Raw genomic sequence first — 21,262 nt, forward strand, 5'->3', positions numbered from 1 at the left:
AAGTGAGGGGCGGGGGAGAAGGGAGGAAGCGAGAAGACCACTGGGGATGGAGGTGAAGGGCAACGGGGCGGGGCCTGGAGGGAGAAGCCAGGGGTCAGGTGCCAGGAAGAGACAGGGAAGCGAGAGGCTAGGGGCCGAGTCGGGGAGAGGTGAGGGGATAGGACCTGGAAGGAGATACAAGGGGCGGGGCCAAGAAAGGAAAAGCGAGGGGCGGGGCCAGGGAAGGATATGCAAGGGGCGGGGCCAGGACGGAGACGCGAGTGGGCAGGTGCGGGGGAACGGGAGGAAACCGGAGACCGAGGGGGCGCGAGCGGCCAGGGGGCGGGGCCGGGCAGCGGCGAGGGGGCGGGGCCGGGAGGGAGAAGCGAGGGGCGCACGCCGAAGGGGGTGACGAGGTCCTGGGACAACGGCCGGCGTGGGGGAGGGCCGCTTCCAAGGGCGCCCTGCGGGGAATTCCCGGGCGGGCGAGGGGGTGCCGGAGCGCGGGTGGACCTCCTGCCGGCCGTACCTGTCAGACGGATCTTGATGCTGGAGCCGTTCCTGCGCGTCCCGGGGTTCGACATCTCCCGCCAACGGTCGGGCAGCCGCGGATCCAGCGCCACCGCCCCCCGGCCCGGCCCGGCCCGGCCCCGCCGCCGCCGCCTCAAGGTTACGGCTCCGGGCTGGGCGCCGGGGTCCGAGCCGGGACACAAACTCCGCGGCCCAGGCGTCTGGGCGGTTGGCGGATGATAGAGCCGGGAGATCGGCGCTCGCTGCGGCGTCCTGACCCTCGCTCCTCCCAGCCGATCCCAGTCCCGAGCAGCCGCCGCCGCCTCCACCACCTCAGAGCCGGACGCCCGCCGCCCTCGCCGCTTCCGCCGCCGCCGTCGCCGCCGCCTCTCCGAGCCGCGCGCGCGCCCGCCGCCGTGCCGGCCCGGCCCTGCGCGCCCCCGCGCCTGCGTGCGTGCGCGCTCCCGCGGCGTACGACGGGGCGGGGTGGGTTGCGCCGCTACGTCCTCCGCCAGTCTCTAGCGCGCGGGACCCGGATCCCGCGGGCTGGGGTCGTCCCGCTTCCTCCGGCCGGGGGTGGGAGGTTCTGGTCTTGAGCCCAGGAAGGGAGAGCAGAGCTGTCCCCGGGGCCCAGCGCACCGTCGTCCTCGGTCTTGGCCCGCGCTCCTGAGTAACTGAAGAGGGATTTGCATGAAACCGTGGGCTGTGTCACACCAAGCACCTTGCACACAGGCGTGCAATACCAGTTTTGTCTAGTTAAGAGCTTTCGATAGTGCAAGTTCAAGGAAGGGACCTCTCCAAGAGACAAAGCGTTTAGGTATGTTCTGTGCAACAAGTGTGTTCCACTGACCCATAACAAAGTTGCCAGAATCGCAGAAGTGCCACATACAAACAAGGGAAAGTAGATGAGAGAGAGGGATAAAGTTGAGAGGTGGATGCCTGTTATTTTCCAATCTGCATACATTTTGACCAAACAAGAAAGCAGCACTGTGGCTTGTGTTCCCCTGCCTTCTGCTAAATTTCCCCTTCTCCCAGGGTTGCAGGTTAGAACCAAAAGCTCATGACCGGGTAGGTGGCTGTAGCCTGTAATCCCAGCACTTTAGGAGGCCGAGGCGAGCGGATCACTTGAGCCCAGGGTTTTAAGACTAGCCTAAGCAGCATAGTGAGACCCCGTCTCTACAAAAAATTTAAAAATTATCTGGGCATGGTGGCGTGCGTCTGTAGTCCCAGGTACTGCGAGGCTGAGGTAGGAGAATCACTCGAGCCCCAGAGGGTGACAGAGCAAGACACTGTCTCCAAAAAGAAAACCCCCTAAAAAAGCTCATTGTGCACTTTCTCCAGCAAACATCTTTGTTAGCATGTTCTAGAGAGGAAATACGTTATTAGAAAGCTAGGTTTATCAAACTTGTTTTTTACCCACTACTTTATTTTAATTTTTATTTATTCATTTATTTTTTGAGGCAGGGTCTCACTTGGTCACAGGCTGGAGTGCAATGGCACGATCTTGGCTCAGTGCAACCTCTACCTCCCCGTTTCAAGCGATTGTCATGCCTCAGCCTCCCAAGTAGCTGGGATTACAGGTGTTAGTAACCACATCTGGCTAATTTTTGTTTGTTTAGTAGAGATGGGGTTTCACTGTGTTGGCCAGGCTGGTCTCAAACTCTGCTGGTCTCAAACTCCTGATTTCAGGTGATCCGTCCACTTCAGCCTCCCAAAGTGCTGGGATATCAGGAATGAGCTACCACTTCCAACCCCCCCCCTACCTATTTTCAAGTACAATTTTTTTTTTTTTTTTTGAGACAGTGTTGCTCTTGTCACCCAGACTGAAGTACAATAATGCTATCTCAGCTCAATGCAACCTCTGTCTCCCGGGTTCAAGCCATTCTCCTGCCTCAGCCTCCTGACTAGCTGGAATTACAGATGTGTGCCACTGCACCCGGCTAATTTTGTATTTCTATTAGTAAAGATGGGTTTCACCATGTTGGTCAGGCTGTTCTCAAACTCCTGACCTTGTGATCAGCCCACCTCAGCCTCCCAAAGTGCTGGGATTACAGGCGTGAGCTACCACACCTGGCCACAAATTCTTATTTATGTTGAATTCTTCATCAATCACTTGAACAAATTCTTTTAATACCGTGTGTGTGTGTCTCCCAAGGAAAGTAGGCTCTAAGCCATTGGTACCATCTCCTGCAGCCTTGGTCCTTTTCTGAGGTCAGAGTCTTCAGAATAGAGACTTCTACCTACAGCCCCTAGACATGCCTGCCTGCCCGCTGGCCTCAGGATGAACCTAGTCAAAGTCCTGGGCAGGATTCGAGGCATCACATCTGTCAAATAGAAGGATGGTCTCAGGTCATTTCTTTTTCCTTTTTTCCTTTCTTTTCTTTTTTTTTTTTTAAGATGGGGTTTTTCCCTTGTCCCCCAGGCTGGAGTGCAATGGCGTGATCTCAGCTCACTGCAACCTCCACCTCCCAGGTTCTAGTAGTTCTCCTGCCTCAGCCTCCCAAGTAGCTGTGATTACAGACACGTGCCACCACACCCAGCTAATTTTGTATTTTTAGCAGAGACGGGGTTTCTCCATGATGGTCAGGCTGGTCTTGAACTCCCGACCTCAGGTGATCCACCCCCGCTTGGCCTCCCAAAGTGCTGGGATTCCAGGTGTGAGCCACTGTGCCCAGCCCAGTCCTAGATCATTTCATGGCACCTTGCAGCTCTGACTTTCAGTTATCCTCAGGAAAGACCCAAGAATACAAGGAATGTTTAAGGAATATCAGTAGAGCCAGAATCCAGCTATTTCCATTTGTAGGTGATTGTCCCTGGGAGTGAACGCCTGGGTCTGAATTAACCCATCCAGTCTCTAATGCTCCAGAGTAATCCCCATTCTTCTGCCAATCCCATTAGTATTTCTCCCTCCTCTTTATTCTCCTGTTCAAAGAGTTTCCTCTCTAAACAAAACCAAACATCTCTCTCTGCTTACCTGGTGCAGGCGCCTCTTCTTATCCCCAGGTGTTCCTGACCTGGAAATCTTTCATTGCTTATTTTTGTTGTTTTTCTCCCTGCCCAGATGGCTGGTTCTTCCTCAGCTTGACTTTTTCCTCAACCTTTGAGTCAGGAGGTTGCTTTTGGAGGTTTGCGTAAGGCATTGTGTTCACTCATTCACAAGTACAGATGCTCCTTGATGTATAATGGGGTTACACTCTGATAAACCCATGAAAATATCATGTCAAAAATGCATTTAGAAAGGCCAGGAGCAGTGGCTCACGCCTGTAATCTCAGCACTTTAGGAGGCTGAGGTGGGGAGATTAGTTGCGGTCAGGAGTTTCAGACCAGGCTGGCCAACATGGTGAAACCCCATCTACTAAAAATACAAAAATTAGCTGGGCGTGGTGGCAGGTGCCTGTAGTCCCAACTACTCAGGAGACTGAGGCACAAAAATTGCTTGAACCTGGGAGGTGGAGGTTGCAGTGAGGCGAGATTATGCCACTGCACTTCAGCCTCTCAGCAGAGCAAGACTCCGTCAATCAATCAGTAACAGAAAATGCATTTACTACACCTAAGCTACAGCCATTATAGCTTAGCCCAGCCTACTTTAAATGTTCTCAGAACACTTGTATTATCATATGGTGGGGCAAAATAACACAAAGCCTATTTTACAATAAAGTTATACAGAATTTTGAATCAAAATTTGAAGTATGGTTTCTCCTGAATGTGTATCACTTTCCTACCATAACATCAAAAAATCGTTAAGTCAAACCATCAGAAACTGGACCATCTGAAATTGTTGGATACACCCAATGGTATCTTTCACCACGGCTGCACAAAGGGGAACTTCCTACCCAGAAGCAAATGTTTTACTCATTCAGCAAACATCGGCCACCTACTATATTGCTAGGAACAAGGAACACAAAATAAATCTATCACAGTTGCAGCATTCCAGAGGCTCAGTTAACTGGATGAAACAGACATGAACAACTAACAATGACACAGTGACAAGGATGTGTATAGCAGGCTAGAATGTAGATTACAGAACAATTCTGCATAAGAAGAAAAATGGTGACATCTTGAGTCACAGATGACCTTAAACTAGAGCTTAAGCCAGTGTTCAAGTTTGCTGGGCAAAGTGGTGCGGAAAGACATTACAGATAGAAGGAACAGCTGTGCAAAAGCATAAACATGAATGCATTTTCCAGCACCATTTTTAATAAAAGTGTACTCATGGAGCCGCTTGTATATTCTATCCATACCGCTTACTCCATTAAAAGTTGATAAAAGGCTGGGCACGGTGGCTCATGCCTGTAATCCTAGCACTTTAGGAGGCCAAGGTGAGTAGATCACCTGAGGTCAGGAGTGTAAGACCAGCCTGGCCGATATAGTGACACCCCCATCTCTACTAAAAATACAAAAATTATCCAGGTGTGGTGGCAGGCACCTATAGGCTCAACTACTCTGGAGGCTAAGGCAGAAGAATCGCTTGAACTTGAGAGGCGGAGCTTGCAGTAAGCCGAGATCACACCACTGCACTCCAATCTGAGTGACAGAGCAAGACTCCATCTCAAAAAAAAAAAAGTTAGCTGGGCGTGGTGGCAGGTGCCTGTAATCCCAGCTACTTGGGAGGCTAAAGCAGGAGAATCGCTTGAACCCAGGAGGCAGGTGTTGCAGTGAGCCGAGATTGTGCCATTGCACTCCAGCCTAGACGACAAGAGCGAGACTCCATCTCAAAAAAAAAAAAAAAAATGATAAAAGCCTGGGCAACATAACGAGACCCCCATCTCTACAAAAAAGTTTAAAAATTAGCTGGGCAAGGTGGTGCATGCCTGTAGTCCCAGCTACTCAGGAAGCTGAGGGGGAGGATGACGCGAGCCCAGTAGTTCAAGGCTACAGTGAGCTATGATTGTGCCACTGCACTCCAGCCTAGATCACAGAATGAGACCCCATGTCTTTAAAAAAAAAAAAAAAAAGTTGATAAAAAAATAACAAAAAGCATTTGCCCACTTAAAAATCATCAGTCACTATCATATTGAACTTAAAGTGTATTTTCATATCCTTTCATCATGTATCACATTCCTCAAAAATATTATCTTCTACAGCTATCCGGAACAAATAAATAGATGCAAAATATCTAACAATTCTGCTGAAACAGAGATGGAACATGGTGAGCCTCTTAAAGTGTCCTCTTTGCAATGGCTTTACACAGAGCAGTTTTGACCCTGCTTTCTAGGTAGAGTTTGACAGCTTTTATTTCCCAGAAATCTATCAGTTCCCTGTATCAGTGCTATTGGGCATTTGCAAAATTTTCCAGTGGGCAAATCTCTCTTTGGATCTGACCGCAGTTTTTTTGTTTTCTTTTTTGTTTTTTGTGATTTTTGTTTTTTTGCTTTTTGTTTTCTTGAGTCAGACTTTCACTCTTGTTGCTCAGGCTGGAATGCAATGGCACCATCTTGGCTCACCGCAACCTCCACCTCCCAGGTTCAAGCGATTCTCATGCCTCAGCGTCCTGAGTAGCTGGGATTATAGGCATGCACCACCACGCCCAGCTAACTTTGTATTCTTAGTGGAGATGGGGTTTCTCCATGTTGGTCGGGCTGGTCTCAAATTCGTGACCTCAGGTGATCCACCCGCCCAGCCTCCCAAAGTGCTGGGATTACAGGTGTCAGCCACTGCGCCCGGCTAGACTGCAGTAGTTCTAAACCAGTTTCTGAGTCCCAAACCTCTTTGACAATCCGATGGGAACTCTGGACTCCTTCCTTCAGAAAAATTCATATGTGCAAATATACATCAAAGTTTACTTCTGATTTCAGTGGGCTTATGATCACCTGAAACCAATTTATGAATCATGTAAGGGCCTCTAGCCCCTAGATTAATAACTCCTTTTTTATTCTTTAAGAGACAGGGTTTCACTCTGTCACTCAGGCTGAAAGGCAGTGCCGTGATCATGGCTGACTTTAGCCTTGAACTCCTGAGCTCAAACAATCCTCCCACCTCAGTCTGCCAAGTACCTGGGACTACAAGCATGTGTCAACACACATACCTGGCTGAATTTTTTATTTTTTGTACACACAGGGTCTTACATTGTCGCCCACACTCATCGCCTCAAGTGATCCCCCTGCTTCAACTTCCCAAAGGGCTAACATTACAGGCATGAGCCACTGTACTCAGCCCAATAACTTTTTTGAGATGGAGTCTTGCCCTGTCACCCAGGCTGGAGTGCAATGGCACCATCTCGGGTCACTGCAACCTCTGCCTCCCAGACTCTAGCTATTCTCCTGCCTCAGCCTTCCAAGCAGCTGGGATTACAAGCGTGCACCACCACACCCAGCTAATTTTTGTATTTTTAGTAGTTAGTAGAGATGAGGTTTCACCATGTTGGCCAGACTGGTCTCACACTCCTGACCTCAAGTGATCCACCCACCTTGGCCTCCCAAAGTGCTGGGATTACAGGTGTGAGCCACCACACCAACCCTAAGAATTTTTTTCTAAAGGAAATTATCAAGATGTTGAGCATATCCTGTATGTATGTGTTCAGGATCAAGGACAGTAATAACCCTTTTGAAAGGTAGCAGGTGTGCGGAGAGAGGACGGCTATGACCCAGGGAGGCCCACACCCAACCTGGCCCCCACCACATCACCAGCTGGTACTGGAGCAAGATCACAAAATTCTCCAAGCCTCACTCTGCTTACCTGTAAAATGGAGATAATACTTCTCCCTCAAAGTTATTGATGAGGCTTAAATCATGGATGTAGATTAGCATTCCAATACAGCAAGCTGTTGGTAAATGGTAGTTTTTTTGTTGTTGTTTTATTTTGTTTTGCTTGAGACAAAGTTTTGCTCTTGTTGCCCAGGCTGGAGTGCAATGGCACAATCTTGGCTCACCAAAACCCCTGCCTCTGAGATTCAAACAAGTCTCCTGCCTCAGTCTCCTGAGTAGCTGGGATCATGGCATGCACCACCACACCTGGCTAATTTTGTGTATTTAGTAGAGATGGGGTTTCTCCATGTTGGTCACCTCAGGTGGTCTGCCTGCCTCTGCCTCCTAAAGTGCTGGGATTACAGACATGAGCCATCACACCTGGCCTGTGTTTTTGTTTTTGAGACAGGGTCTTGCTCTGTTACCTAGTCTGGGGTGCAGTGGTACAATCATAGTTCACTGCAGCCTTGACCTCCTGAGCCCAAGCAATCCTCCCACCTTAGCCTCCCAAGTAGGTGAGACCACAGGCATGCACCACCAAGCCCCGCTAATTTTCACATTTTTGGTAGAGATAGGGTATAGCCATGTTGGCCAGACTGGTCTTGAACTCTTGACCTCAAATGATCTGCCCACCTCGGCCTTCCAAAGTGCTAGGATTACAGGTGTGGTGACTTACAACAAACTGGAAACTTCATGAATCAGACATGCTTGTACTAATCAAGAAGAATGGTAGTTGAGTGCCCAGCTGTGGCAAATATTCACCATAGTTTTTGCTGGCAAGGAGGTGACTCAATTCTCCACTCATACAGTTGTGCAGAACCCGTAACCAAATCATTGCCCTCTGCATTTGTAGAGTATATCTACATCAGGCATCCCGCGGGCCACATTCGGCCCCGTGAGGCTATTTATGTGGCCCCCCTGCCGCACTTCAGGAAGGGGCACCTCTTTCATTGGTGGTCAGTGAGAGGAGCACAGTATGTGGCGGCCCTCTAACGGTCTGAGGGACCGTGAACTGGCCCCCTGTGTGAAAAGTTTGGAGACGCCTGATCTACATCAAGCTCACCCTTCCGCTAAGTCCTGGTGAGGCTCTAATCTTACCCTGATGGTGCAAAAATGGAAACAAGTAAGGATCAATGGGACAAAGATGCCCCTACTTACCAAGAAAGGGGTGGGGAGCTGTACCTCATTACTCAAAGGCATTCATATAAACAAATTAAGTTAATTTGGGGGTTAACAGCATCTGGTTTGTGTGAGAGAGGGATGCTAGGTAATTATTAGTTACTATTCCTGCTTAGTGAACATGATGAAGGTTTTTCAAGGACAGTGATCTCCAATCCAGCTTCCTGTCCCTTTTTCGGTGCCTGCATTGTACCGATAGCCAACACTGTCTGTCTGTTACTTTAGCCTGCATCAATCCTCCATCTGCCTAGGACTTCTCTCGGCCTAGTCTTGCCTAGGACTTAATCCATAGAATGGCCTTAAGATTTTGATCTTTTTTGGAGGCTGAGGCAGGAGAATTGCCTGAACCCAGGAGGCAGAGGTTGCGGTGAGCCGAGATCGCGCCATTGCACTCCAGCCTGGGTAACAAGAGCGAAACTCCGTCTCAAAAAAAAAAAAAAAAAAAAAAAAAAAAAAAAAAAAATTTTGATCTTTTTCTTCCCAGGAATCATATTTTAAAAACACAATTTTGTCATTTGTATGCAACTACTAGTAATATTAATTCATTTTTCCTCTATTTGTACTGTAGAATAGTAAACAAACTTCTTTTTTTTTTTTTTTGAGACAGATTCTTGCCCTGTTGCCAGGCTGGAGTGCAATGGTGCAATCATAGCTCACTGCATTCTCCACATCCTGGGCTTTACTGATCCTCCAGCCTCAGCCTCCCAATGCTGAGTATCTGGGGACCATGGCGTGCATCACCATGATCTCGGCTCACCTTATCCTTCACCTCCCGGGTACAAGCGATTCTCCTGCCTCAGCCTCCTGAGTAGCTGGGATTACAGGCATGCGCCACCATGCCCAGCTAATTTTGTATTTTTAGTAGAGATGGGATTTCTTCATTTTGGTCAGGCTGGTCTTGAACTCCTGACCACAGGTGATCTGCCCGCGTTGGTGTCCAAAAGTGCTGGGATTACAGGCCTGAGCCACTGCATCCAACCACCTGGCTAATTTTTAAAAAAAAATTTTTTTTCTAGGGACAGGGTCTCCCTATGTTGCACAGATTGGTCTTGAACCCCTGGGCTCAAGCAGTCCTCCCACCTCGCCACCAAAAGTGCTGGGATAATAGGTGTGAGCCACTGCTCCTGGTCACAAACATTAAGAACCTCCTATGTACCAGGCAATGTGGTAACATACAAGAAATTCTAAAAGGTCAACAAGATATAGTCCCTGTATTTTGTGGTTCACATCTTATGTGGAGCGCATCACATAAACACATTATTAAAACAATGTATAGGCTGGGTGCGTGGCTCATGCCTGTAATCCCAGCACTTTGGGAGGTGGAGGCAGACGGATCACCTGAAGTCAGGAGTTCAAGACCAGCCTGGCCAACATGGTGAAACTCCATCTCTACTGAAAATACAAAAATTAGCTGGGTGTGGTGGCAGGTGCCTGTAATCCCAGCTACTTGAGAGGCTGAGGCAGGAGAATTGCTTGAACCCTGGAGGCAGAAGTTGCAGTGAGCCAGTATTGTGCCACTGTGCTCCAGCCTGGGCAACACAGCAAGATTCCATCTCAAAAAAAAAAAAAAAAAAAGTGTAAATGTGGTGGAAAGAACTGATTGAAGCAGTCCCCTTCTCTGTGGACACCAATATGCCTTGGATATGGGCATCCAAAGGGAAGCATTTGGTGGGTTCATCAGGATTATATGCGGAAAGTAACTTGCATGTTTGGTGGTTTTGCTGCTGATCTTAGTTTCTAAAGAGATTCAAAAATTAACAGTGGTTAATTCAGGAACCTTACGAATTTAAATATACTTGGGACATATCTTTGGTAACTTTATGTCTTGTAAAGCGGCCCCAACCTTTGCTATTTAAAAGGCTTGAGCAGTTCCGTCTCCACAAGCCGCATCTATTTCTGCTGTGAGTTTTCATCTCGGGTTGTCACTTAGAGGTATAATCATTTTAGACATCGCAATCTGCTCAGAGAGCAAGGTCTGTGATGTCTTCACTGCGTGCAAGATGAGGACTGCCATGCCTCTCTTTAATAAGCGAGAGTCCTCAGAATCAAATGGGAAAACAGTTTTATTTTTCACTAAGGAAAGACTGTCCTTACTTTAGTTGAATTTATAGATTATGGTTGGATCCTCAATTCATTGATAAAAATTAAGAGAAGGATTTTTTTTTAATTTTTATATATTTTTAGACATGGCGTCTTACTATGTTTGCCCAGGCTATAGTGCAGTGGCTATTCACAGGTGCGATCCCACTACTGATCAGCACGGGAGTTTTGACCTGCTCTGTTTCCAACCTAGGCCAATTCCCCCCTCCTCAGACAACCTGGTGGTCCCCTGCTCCCAGGAGGTCACCATATTGATGCAGAACTTAGTGCGGACACGCAATCGGCATAGCGCACTACAGCCCAGAACTCCTGGACTCAAGCGATCCTCCAGCCTCCGCCTCCTGAGTAGCTGGGACAACAGGCATGCACCACTGTGCCCAGCTAAGAGAAGGTTTAAATGTTGTGACAAGCCACCATGCATAGGAATGGAATATTTTTATAGTAACGGGCTGGTCTTAGGAGAATGCTTACCTTGCTAAGGGGGTGAGGATCATAGGGACATTTCATGGAATCTGTTGGACTAACACATTACCCCAAAGGAGTTTAGGCTCCCTAAATGCAATACTTTGCAAAATAATTTTTATATAAGTGGGAGGAGAAAGGAAGTGGATAGGGGGTTGGTACCAACAGTGAATGACTTTAAAAAAATATAAACTTGGCCAGGCACAGTGGCTCACGTCTGTAATCCCAGCACTTTGGGAGGCCAAGGGGGGCAGATCATGAGGTCAAGAGATCCAGACCATCCTGGCTAACACGGTGAAACCCTGTCTCTACTAAAAAATACAGAAATTAGCTGGGCGTGGTGGCACGTGCCTGTAGTCCCAGCTGCTTGAGAGACTGAGGCAGGAGAATTGCTTCAACCCTAGAGGCAGAGGTTGCAGTGAGCTGAGATCATGCCCCTGCACTCCAGCCTGACGCCTGGCTACAGAGCAAGAGTCTGTCTCAAAAAAAAAAAAAAAAAAGATATAAACTTACCAGTTGCTTAGAACATATTTGGGGCTGGGCACAGTGGCTTATGCCTGTAATCCCAACACTTTGGGAGGCCAAGGAGGGCTGATTGCTTGAGGTCAGGAGTTCAAGACCAGCCTAGTCAACATGGTGAAACCTCGTCTCTACTAAAAATATGAAAATCAGCCAGGCATGGTGGCCCTCACCTGTAATCCCAGCTACTTGGGAGGCTGAGGCAGGAGAATCACTTGATCCTGAGATACACTGGTGCAGTGAGCTGAAATTGAGCCACTGCCCTCCAGCCTGGGCAACATTGATTGAGATTCTGTCTCCAAAAAAAAAAGAACAAGGATAAACCCCAGAACAATTAATTCCCTGGTGTGAATTTGGCATCAACATGTTCCCTTAAATTCTGAGATTCGAATTTTGTCGTCTATAAAACAGAGGTGATACCAACATCATACAACTATTGCAAGCATTACTGGTATAGAAGATGATGTCTTTGAAAGTTCTTTGTAGAAGTGTTATATAAATGATCATTCTTGGCCAGGCGCAATGGCTCATTCTTGTAATAGCACTTTGGGAGGATCACCTGAGGTCAGGAGTTCAAGACCAGACTGGCCAACATGGCGAAACCCTATCTCTACTAAAAATACAAAAAAATTAGCCAGGCATGGTGGCACATGCCTGTAATCCCAGCTACTCAGGAGGCTGAGGAAGGAGAATCACTTGAACCTGGGAGGCAGAGGTTGCAGTGAGCCACGATTGCACCATTGCACTCCAGCCCGGGCGACAGAGCAAGACTGTCTCGAAAAAGAAAAGAAAAGATTGTTCTTGATCTTGGAGTAAACCTTACAAGTGTCTAAAAAGAGACTTTGGTTTTCTTTATATATTTACTGAATATCTATATAGTAACCAGAACTTTATACATAATAAAAGCTCCCTGATGGGTACAGTGGCTCATGCCTGTAATCACAGCACTTTACAGGGCTGTGTTGAAAGGATTGCTTGAGCCCAGGAATTCAAGACCAGCCTGGGTAACCTAGCAAGACATCATCTCTACAAAAATTAAATAAAAATGAAAATCAGCCAGGTGTGGTTGATCATGCCTGCAGTCCCTGCCATTCAGGAGGCTGTGGTGGGAGGATCATTTGAGCCCAGGAGTTCAAAGCTGCAGTGAGCCATCATCACACCACTGTACTTCAGCGTGGGTGAACTTCAGCCTGGGAAAAGAAAAGAAGTTTCCATAATTTTTAATAATTGTTTAATGTTATGATCCCCCTCCCAAAACAACACTTTAGATGTTTTCTAAATAATCATGCTTCTCAAAGACAAGTAAATCAGGGATATAGAATGTTTTTCCCATTCATACTTTGCTGAAAGTGAGCAAAAAAAGAATGTTTACTTTAGAGGAGAGTAGCTCACACACAAAATGCTTTTCTTTTTGAGACAGTGTCTCTCTGTTGCCCAGGCTGGAGTGCAATGGCATGATCTCAGCTCACTGCAACCTGGGTTCAAGTGATTCTCATGCCTCAGCCTCTCAAGTAGCTAGGACTACAGGTGCCCACCACCACCATACCTGGCTAATTTATGTATATTTAGTACAGATGGGGTTTCACCATGTTGGCCAGGCCAGTCTTGAACTCCTGACCTCAAATGATCAGCCTACCTTGGGCTCCCAAAGTGCTGAGATTACATGTGTGAGCCACCACACCCAGCAAAAATGCCTTTTAATTACAGGTAACTCCCAGGTCATTTATCAGACTTTGATCGTATACAGTTATGCTTCAGAAACTTAGGTCTTGAATCTATGTTCATGTAAATACACCATGAAATTACACAGTTTTAATGTTTGAGGTTTTCCTAGATTTTAAATCACTAAAAAGCTACCGATGATAAACTTGACACATCCACTCAATTCTGTGTCCTAGTCAGAAGTCAGCAGTTTGGTGAACAGGCTTCCAGAATTATTTTCTATACATATACTAACACATATATACTTTGTATAAAACTTTATATATATATATATATATATATATATATATATATACATGTGTCTGTGTGTGTATATGTATACAGACATATGCACATATATTTCTTGATTCACCAATTTAGGACATTACGTGTTGGCTCTTCATTTATGAAAGATGAAGAGTGGTGACTAACACTTCCTTCTTCCTGCCTCCATTTTTATAGTTACTATTTTCAGTTTTTCTATTTGTACTTTTAAATATTTTTTTTGAACCTGTTTCCTCTCCTATCAGCTTATTACTTACAATCCCCTCCATGTTAGACAAAGATATTGGCGCTGAGCCATCTGTTCTGCTCTATACTCCCACCTCATCCTTCTCAGCTGAACGTTGACAATGTCAAGGATGACAAGTCACATTCTCTTCTGTGTTCATTACTGGCTTCTCTGTTTTGTCTGTTGATTCTATAAATGGATTGTTTTAGAATCAAGGTCAAAATCACACCACATTTCAGTTGGCTTCATGTTTGGACCTGGAGTTTTCTTACATATTTTTTTGGTGTTGTTTCTAATTGCTTTATTTTCCTCTTATTGGTGTTAAGGAACAGATTTATGGGGTTTTTCTTGGTTTTGAGATAGGATCTTGCTCTGTCGTCCAGGCTGGAATGTAGTGATGTGATCACAGCTCACTGCAGCCTCAACCTCCTGGGCTCAAATGATCCTCCCACCTCAGCCTCCTGAATAGCTAGGACTAACAGTGAGCACCACCACACTCCACTTTTTTTTGTAATTATAGAGATGGGTTTTCACCATGTTGCCCAGGCTGGTCTCAACCTCCTGGGCTCCAGCAATCTGCCTGCCTTGGCCTCCCTAAGTGCTGGGATTACAGACATGAGCCACTGCACCCAGCCCAGATTTCTGTTTTCTTTGTCATGTCATTAGTATCATCTGGCATCTTAGCCATTCTACTGCTTGGAATCAATTTCATTCTTCCAACAAGAATCAACTTTATTCTTCCTATTGAAGACAGCCTACCTGGAGCTCGCTGCCCCATCTGTTCTAATATGGAAAAAACAGCTTTCCAGATCTCCTGTACAACTCTCATCTTGAGATTGCTTTTCAGTGGACCTCTAGGTTGGTTTCACCATTTCTTGTATTTTATCTTTCTCTTTTCTGGAGGTGGGATATATTATTTACATCATTTCTTAATGGAGTACATTCTCAAGTAACTTTCTTAGTACTTGAAATTTCATCTTTCTGAGTTTATATCTGAAAATATGATTATGTCTTATATGGCTATGTAGTTCTAAATAATTTATGGTTCTAAATTTATGAATTTTCCTTTTTTTTTTTTCTTAGACAGAGTTTTGCTCTTGTTGCCCAGGCAGGAGTGTAATGGCACGATCTCAGCTCACCTCAACCTCCACCTCCCATGTTCAAATGATTCTCCTGCCTCAACCTCCCAAGTAGCTGGGATTACAGGCACCCACCACCACACCCAGCTACTTTTGAATTTTTTTAGTAGAGATGAGGTTTCACCATGTTGCTCCAGCTGGTCTCAAACTCCTGACCTCAGGTGATCCACCCATCTCGGTCTCCCAAAGTGCTGGGATTGCAGACACAAGCCACTGTGCCCAGCCAGAACTTAGAATTTTTCTATCATTCAGTGTCCACAAAGAGAAATCTGAGGCCAATCCGATTCTCATTCTTTTATAATCTATTTTTTCTTTCAGGAAAGAGTCTTCTATTTATTCTTGGCATGCTGAAATTTTACAGCATTGAATCCAGGGATTGATCATTTTTATTCTGCTTAGCATTCAATGAGCCCTTTCAGCCTAGAGATTTACTTTCTTCAATTCTGATAAATTGGTTTTTTGGGGGTTTTTTGTTCTGTTTTTTTGAGACAGAGTTTGCTCTTGTCACCCAGGCTGGAGTGCAATGGCACAGTCTTAGCTTACTACAACTTTTGCCTCCCAGGTTCAAATGATTCTCCTGCCTCAACCTCCTGAGTAGCTGAGATTACAGGCACCCATCACCACTCCAGGCTAATTTTTGTATTTTAGTAGAGACAAGTCTTCACCATGTTGGCCAGGCTGGTCTCAAACTCCTGACCTCAGGTGATCCACCCGCTTCAGCCTCCCAAAGTGCTGGAATTACAGGCATGAGCCACTGTGCTCGGTCTCAATTCCGATAAATTTTCTTCTAGGGTTTCTTTGATAATGTCTTTCCCTGCGTTTTCTGTTTTGTCTTTTTTTAGAACTTCAGTTACTCAGATGGTGAGCCTCTTGAATTTATATTTTTTCTTCTCCCCAAACTTTTCATCTCTTTGTAACTTTCTGGCCTACATTCTGAAATATTTCTCTTTTATTTATTTTTTTATTAGACAGCATCTTTCTGTGTCACCCAGGCTGGAGTACCATGGTGTGATCTTGGCTCACTGCAACCTCCACCTCCTGGGTTCAAGTTATTCTCTGACCTTAGCCTCCTGAGCAGCTGGGACTACAGGTGTACACCACCACACCTGGCTGATTTTTTTGTATTTTTAGTAGAGACAGGGTTTCAACATATTAGCCAGGCTGGTCTTCCAACTCCTGACTTCAAGTGATCCACCCATCTCGGTCGGCCTCCCAAAGTGATAGATTACAGGCATGAGCCACCGAGCCCAGCCAGATTTCTTTATCTTCAAACATTTCTCTTGAATTTTTTTTTCTGGTAATCATTTAGTTTATGAGATTGTTCCTTTTTCATGGTATCTTTTTATTTTATGGCCGCAGAATCTTCTCAGATCTGTTGAGACTATGAATTAGAGGATGTTGGTTTTAATTCCCCCTAATTCCCCAAGTATGACTGTTTCTTCTGGGAAATGGTTTTATTCATTTGCCTTTTTCTCTTCCATCATGCCAACTTTCTTTTCGTGTCTGATCTTTCATATTTAAGAATGGGAGCCCAGGTTGATTTTTCAGGACAATTCATTTAGATTTCTTCTTGTAGACACACATCTAGGTATTCCTGTTAGAATTCTCCTACGAGGCCGGGCGCGATGGCTCTGGCCTGTAATCCCAGCACTTTGGGAGGCCGAGGCGGGTGGATCACGAGGTCAAGAGATCGAGACCATCCTGGTCAACATGGTGAAACCCCGTCTCTACTAAAAACACAAAAAATTAGCTGGGCATGGTGGCGCGTGCCTGTAATCCCAGCTACTCAGGAGGCTGAGGCAGGAGAATTGCCTGAACCCAGGAGGCAGAGGTTGCGGTGAGCCGAGATCACGCCATTGCACTCCAGCCTGGGTCACAAGAGTGAAACTCTGCCTAAAAAAAAAAAAAAAAAAGAATTCTCCTACGAATAGATTAGCTGACTGGATGCCCTATGAATGTGATTTTAAAATTTCTTGACTGTCAGGTAAGAAAGCAAGCCATTGTGATTCTTGACCTTTTAAACATGACTTCTTTTTACACTCCAGAAATGTGTAGGTTGGTTTTGTTTTTTTGATACAGGGTCTGCTACCCAAGCTACAGTGCAGTGGTGTGATCACAGCTCACTGCAGCTTTGACTTCCTGGATTCAAGCAATCCACCCAACTCAGCCTCCTGAGTAGCTAAGACTACAGGCAGGTGGCACCGAATCTGGCTAATTTTTTTTTTTTCTATTTTTGTAGAGATGCGTCTCCTTATGTTGCCCAGGTTGGTCTTGAACTCCTAGCCTCCTGTGTAGCTGGGACTACAGGCACATGCCACATTTGGCTAATTTTTTGATTTTTTTTGTAGAGATGGGTCTCCCTATGTTGCCCAGGCTGGTCTTGTACTCCTGGCCTCAAGCGATTCTCCCACCTCAGCCTCCCAAAGTGCTGGAATTACAGGTGTGAGCCACTGCACCCAACTGGATCTTTTTTGTTTTTTTTGTTTTGTTTTGTTTTGTTTTGTTTTTTGAGACGGAGTTTCGCTCTTGTTACCCAGGCTGGAGTGCAATGGCGCAATCTCGGCTCACCGCAACCTCCGCCTCCCGGGTTCAGGCAATTCTCCTGCCTCAGCCTCCTGAGTAGCTGGGATTACAGGCACGCGCCACCATGCCCAGCTAATTTTTTGTATTTTTAGTAGAGACGGGGTTTCACCATGTTGACCAGGATGGTCTCGATCTCTCGACCTCGTGATCCACCCGCCTCGGCCTCCCAAAGTGTGGATCTTTTTTTAAATCAGAGTTTTAAATTTTCACAATGACATGCTTTGGCATCAATCAGCTTTCATCTATGTCTCTTGGCTATTCACTGGATCCTTTAAATGTGGAGATCAGTTTTCTTCTGTTTGGGGAAATGCTCTTGACTTATCTGATAATTTTCTTTTCTCTGTATTTTTTTTTCTCTACTTCTGGAATTCCTTCATTCAGATTTCAGGCCTCCAGTTCTGGACTTTATATAATTTCATCCTTTCTATTTTTGCTATTTTGCTCTACTTTATGGAAAATATCCTCAATTTCATCTTCCAATTTTACCATTGTTTTTCATTTGCAGTATTATTTTTATTTATTTTTTATTTTTTGGAATGGACTCTTACTCTGTTACCCAGGCTAGAGTGCAGTGGCACAATCTCCGCTCACTGCAACCTCCACCTCCTGAGTTCAAGCAGTTCTCCTGCCTCACCCTCCTGAGTTAGCTGGGTTAACAGGTATGCACCACCATGCCCAGCTAATTTTTGTATTTTTAGTAAAGACAGGGCTTCACCATGTTGGCCAGGCTGGTCTCGAACTCCTGACTTCAAGTGATCCACCTGCCTCATCCTCCCAAAGTGCTGGGATTACAGGCGTGATCCACCACACCCGGCCATATCCTATGTTTTGCTTCATACAAGCAATGTCAGTAGCCAGGCATGGTAGTGCATGCCTATAGTCCCAGCTATTTGGGAGGCTGAAGTGGCAGGATTCCTTGAGCCCAGGAGTTCAAGGCTGCAGTAAGCTATGATCATGCTACTTCACTCCAGCCTGGGTGACACAGCGAGAACTCTCTCTCTCAAAAAAAAAAAAAAAAAGAAAGAAAGAAAGAAAAGAAACTTTCAGTTTACTGCCACCAGGTGGGGCAGGGGGCAGTTGGTCACCTACGCGAAATAGGGGGCTATAACAGCTTTTTGTCTTTTTAACTTTATATTATAGAGAACTTCAAGCACTCTCAAAAGAAACAAAAGAGTATATAATTCCCCATGGACCCATCACCAGCCCCAGTAACCATGATCACTTTGCCAATTCCACCCCATGCGTGTATCTCTTTCACGTCCCTCTTCCATTATTACTTTGAAACAAATTCCAAACATCACATCATTTCATCTATGATCATTCAGATTTCTCTAAAAGAACTTTATTTCTTACATAACCCCAGTATGACGATTAAACCAAAACACCCAATAATTCTTTGACATCATCGAACCTCCATTCAATGTTCAAGTTTCCAATTGTCTCAAAAATATCATGTGTGTTTTATTTTCTCAATTGTTTGGTGGTGTAAATGAGGCCCATTCTGGTTAGTCAATACGTCATTTAGGTTTAAAGTTATAAGTTCCGTCCCCCGCTAAGCAATTTTTTAGTTGGAATTTATTAGAAGGAGGAATGAAGTAGCTTGCCTGCTTCTCACAGTCTGGAGTCTACCGCTTGCTTTTCTGAAGTGTAGCTTGGCGTTTTTCCTCTGTCTTTTGTGTTTCTTATAAACTGGTGGTTGGATCTAGAGGTTTAATTGCAGCTTTCTATTGTTTTATCTTCAAGCGCATGGATTCTTTCCTGTCTCCTCCATTATGCTGTTTAGCCCACTCAGTAAATTTATTTATTTACTCTTTTTAAAGACAGGGTGTCACTATGTTGCCCAGGTGGGTTTTGAACTCCTGAGCTCAAGCAATCTTCCTGACTTGGCCTCCCAAAGTCCTGGAATTACAGGTTTGAGTCACTGTACCCAGCCATCATCCAGTAAATTTTAAATTCCAGTTATTGTATTTTCTCAGTTCCAAAACTTACATTTGATTCTCTTCTATTTCTCTGCTGAGACTTCAGTGACTCTAGGTTAACATCTAAATGATGTCCTTTCCAATGAGAACAAATGATCCACCCCAGGGTGCAGTGGATGAGTGGGGAAGCCAGCCTCTGAGATGGTTCCCAGTGACCCCTGTCTTCTGGTCTTCACACTCCTGCGTGGCCCCTGCCACATCCTACCAAGATTAGCATATAGCAGAGTGATTGTATGGTTTTTTTTTTTTTTTTTTTTTTTTTTTGGAGACAGTGTCTTGCTCTGTCACCCAGACTGGAGTGCAGTGGCATGATCTCAGCTCACTGCAACCTCTAGGCTTCAAGTGATCCTCCTGCCTCAGCCTTCCGAGTAGCTGAGACTATAGGCATGTGCCACCACGCCTGGCTTATTTTTGTAGTTTTTAGTAGAGACAGGGTTTCATCTTATTTACCAGGCTGGTCCCACCTCCTGACCTCAAGTGATGTGCCCATCTCAGCCTCTCAAAGTGCTGGGATTACAGGTGTGAGCCACCATGCCTGGCCCTGTATGCCACTTCTAAGATTAGGTCATAAAGGACTGTGGCTTCTATCTTGAACATTCTCTCTCCCATTTACTCTCTCTCTCTCTCTCTCTCTCTCTCTCTCTCTCTCTCTGATCACTTGCTTTGAGAGAAGCAAATTTTCCTGTTATTTGAGATTCAGGAAGCCCAAGGGGAAGAGCCTATGTGGTAGGGAACTGAAATCTCCAGCCGTCAGCCACTGAGGAACTGAAACCCTCTAACCACCACATACTACCACTATAAGTAGGTCCTCTCCCAGTTGAGCCTTCGGATGAGATCACACTTCTGGCTGACAGCTTAAATCCAACCTCATAAAAGACCTTGAGCCAGAACCACCTATACTGTCCCCAGATTCTTGCCTTACAGAAGCTGTGTATAGTAATTTTTTTTTTTAGCTGTTAAGTTTCTGGGAAATTTGTTATATAGCAAATAACTAATTCATGAGGCTTTGAATTAGTTATTAGTGATTCCTTGTCTGCCACTTTACTGAAAGATGAAGCGCAAGTTGGCTAACCTTATGAGCTCCAGTTTCTTTACTTGGAAATTGAGGATAACCATTTTTGCATCACCTCATTTGACATTTGAACCCCTTCTTTTACAGATGAAAAAAACTGAAGCCCAAAGGAATTCACAGAAAAGAATCCACAGATGAGGCACTTAACAGAGAAATTACATGACATGTCCAGGCTTAGGACTGACCCCAGGGCTCATGGCTCCAAACCAAATTATTCTCTTTCATGCCTTAAAGCAACCTGTGCTGCCTTACAATGTATCTCATTATCATTAATACAACCTGTTTCAGGAACAAACAGTAAATAAGTCAGATAAGTTACACGGTGTGCATGGCTAACCAAGAGAATTCCTTTTTTTTTTTTTTTTTTTTTTTGAGACAGAGTTTCACTCTCATTGCCCAGCCTGGAGTGCAGTGACGCCATCTCAGCTCACTGCAACCTCCACCTCCCAGGTTCAAGCGATTCTCCAGTCTGGCCTCCTGAGTAGCTGGGATTACAGGCATGTGCCACCATGCCCAGCTAATTTTGTATTTTTAGCAGAGATGGGGTCTCACTATATTGGCCAAGCTGGTCTTGAACTCCTGACTTCAGGTGATCCACCCACTTTGGCGTCCCAAAGTGCTGGGATTACAGGTGTGAGCCACTGTGCCTCGTTGAGAATTGCGTTCTTCAATGGTGCATGACAATTTCTGGGCAAATGCAAAAGGTCAAAGTTGTTTGAGTTCAGTGTTCACACTGTAAGCCGACCTTCCTCTCTGTTGCCTCACCAGTCATCCCAGCTCCCTGAGTCTAAGCACGTAGGCCCCCAGCCAGAAGGTGACTAACACCATCTCTGCATCCAGACCAT

General features: G+C 45.7%; 1 protein-coding gene across 3 annotated transcripts in view; it reads right to left on the reverse strand.

Annotated features, from left to right (window-relative positions):
* The window catches only part of SMURF1 (SMAD specific E3 ubiquitin protein ligase 1), a 121,810-nt gene extending 120,905 nt beyond the window's left edge, over nucleotides 1-905 (reverse strand). For 2 of the 3 annotated variants that reach the window (XM_039460280.2, XM_039460279.2), the window contains exon 1: nucleotides 509-903. In XM_039460280.2, coding sequence (XP_039316214.1) covers nucleotides 509-563 — 55 coding nt within the window. In that variant the 5' untranslated portion in view covers nucleotides 564-903. Of the gene's footprint in view, nucleotides 1-508 lie in introns of all 3 variants that reach the window. The other variant, XM_074390435.1, reaches the window with a different exon arrangement.
* Nucleotides 906-21,262: the final 20,357 nt, after the last annotated feature.

Source organism: Saimiri boliviensis, chromosome 20 (genome assembly GCF_048565385.1).
Source record: "Saimiri boliviensis isolate mSaiBol1 chromosome 20, mSaiBol1.pri, whole genome shotgun sequence".
Lineage (NCBI taxonomy): Eukaryota > Metazoa > Chordata > Mammalia > Primates > Cebidae > Saimiri > Saimiri boliviensis.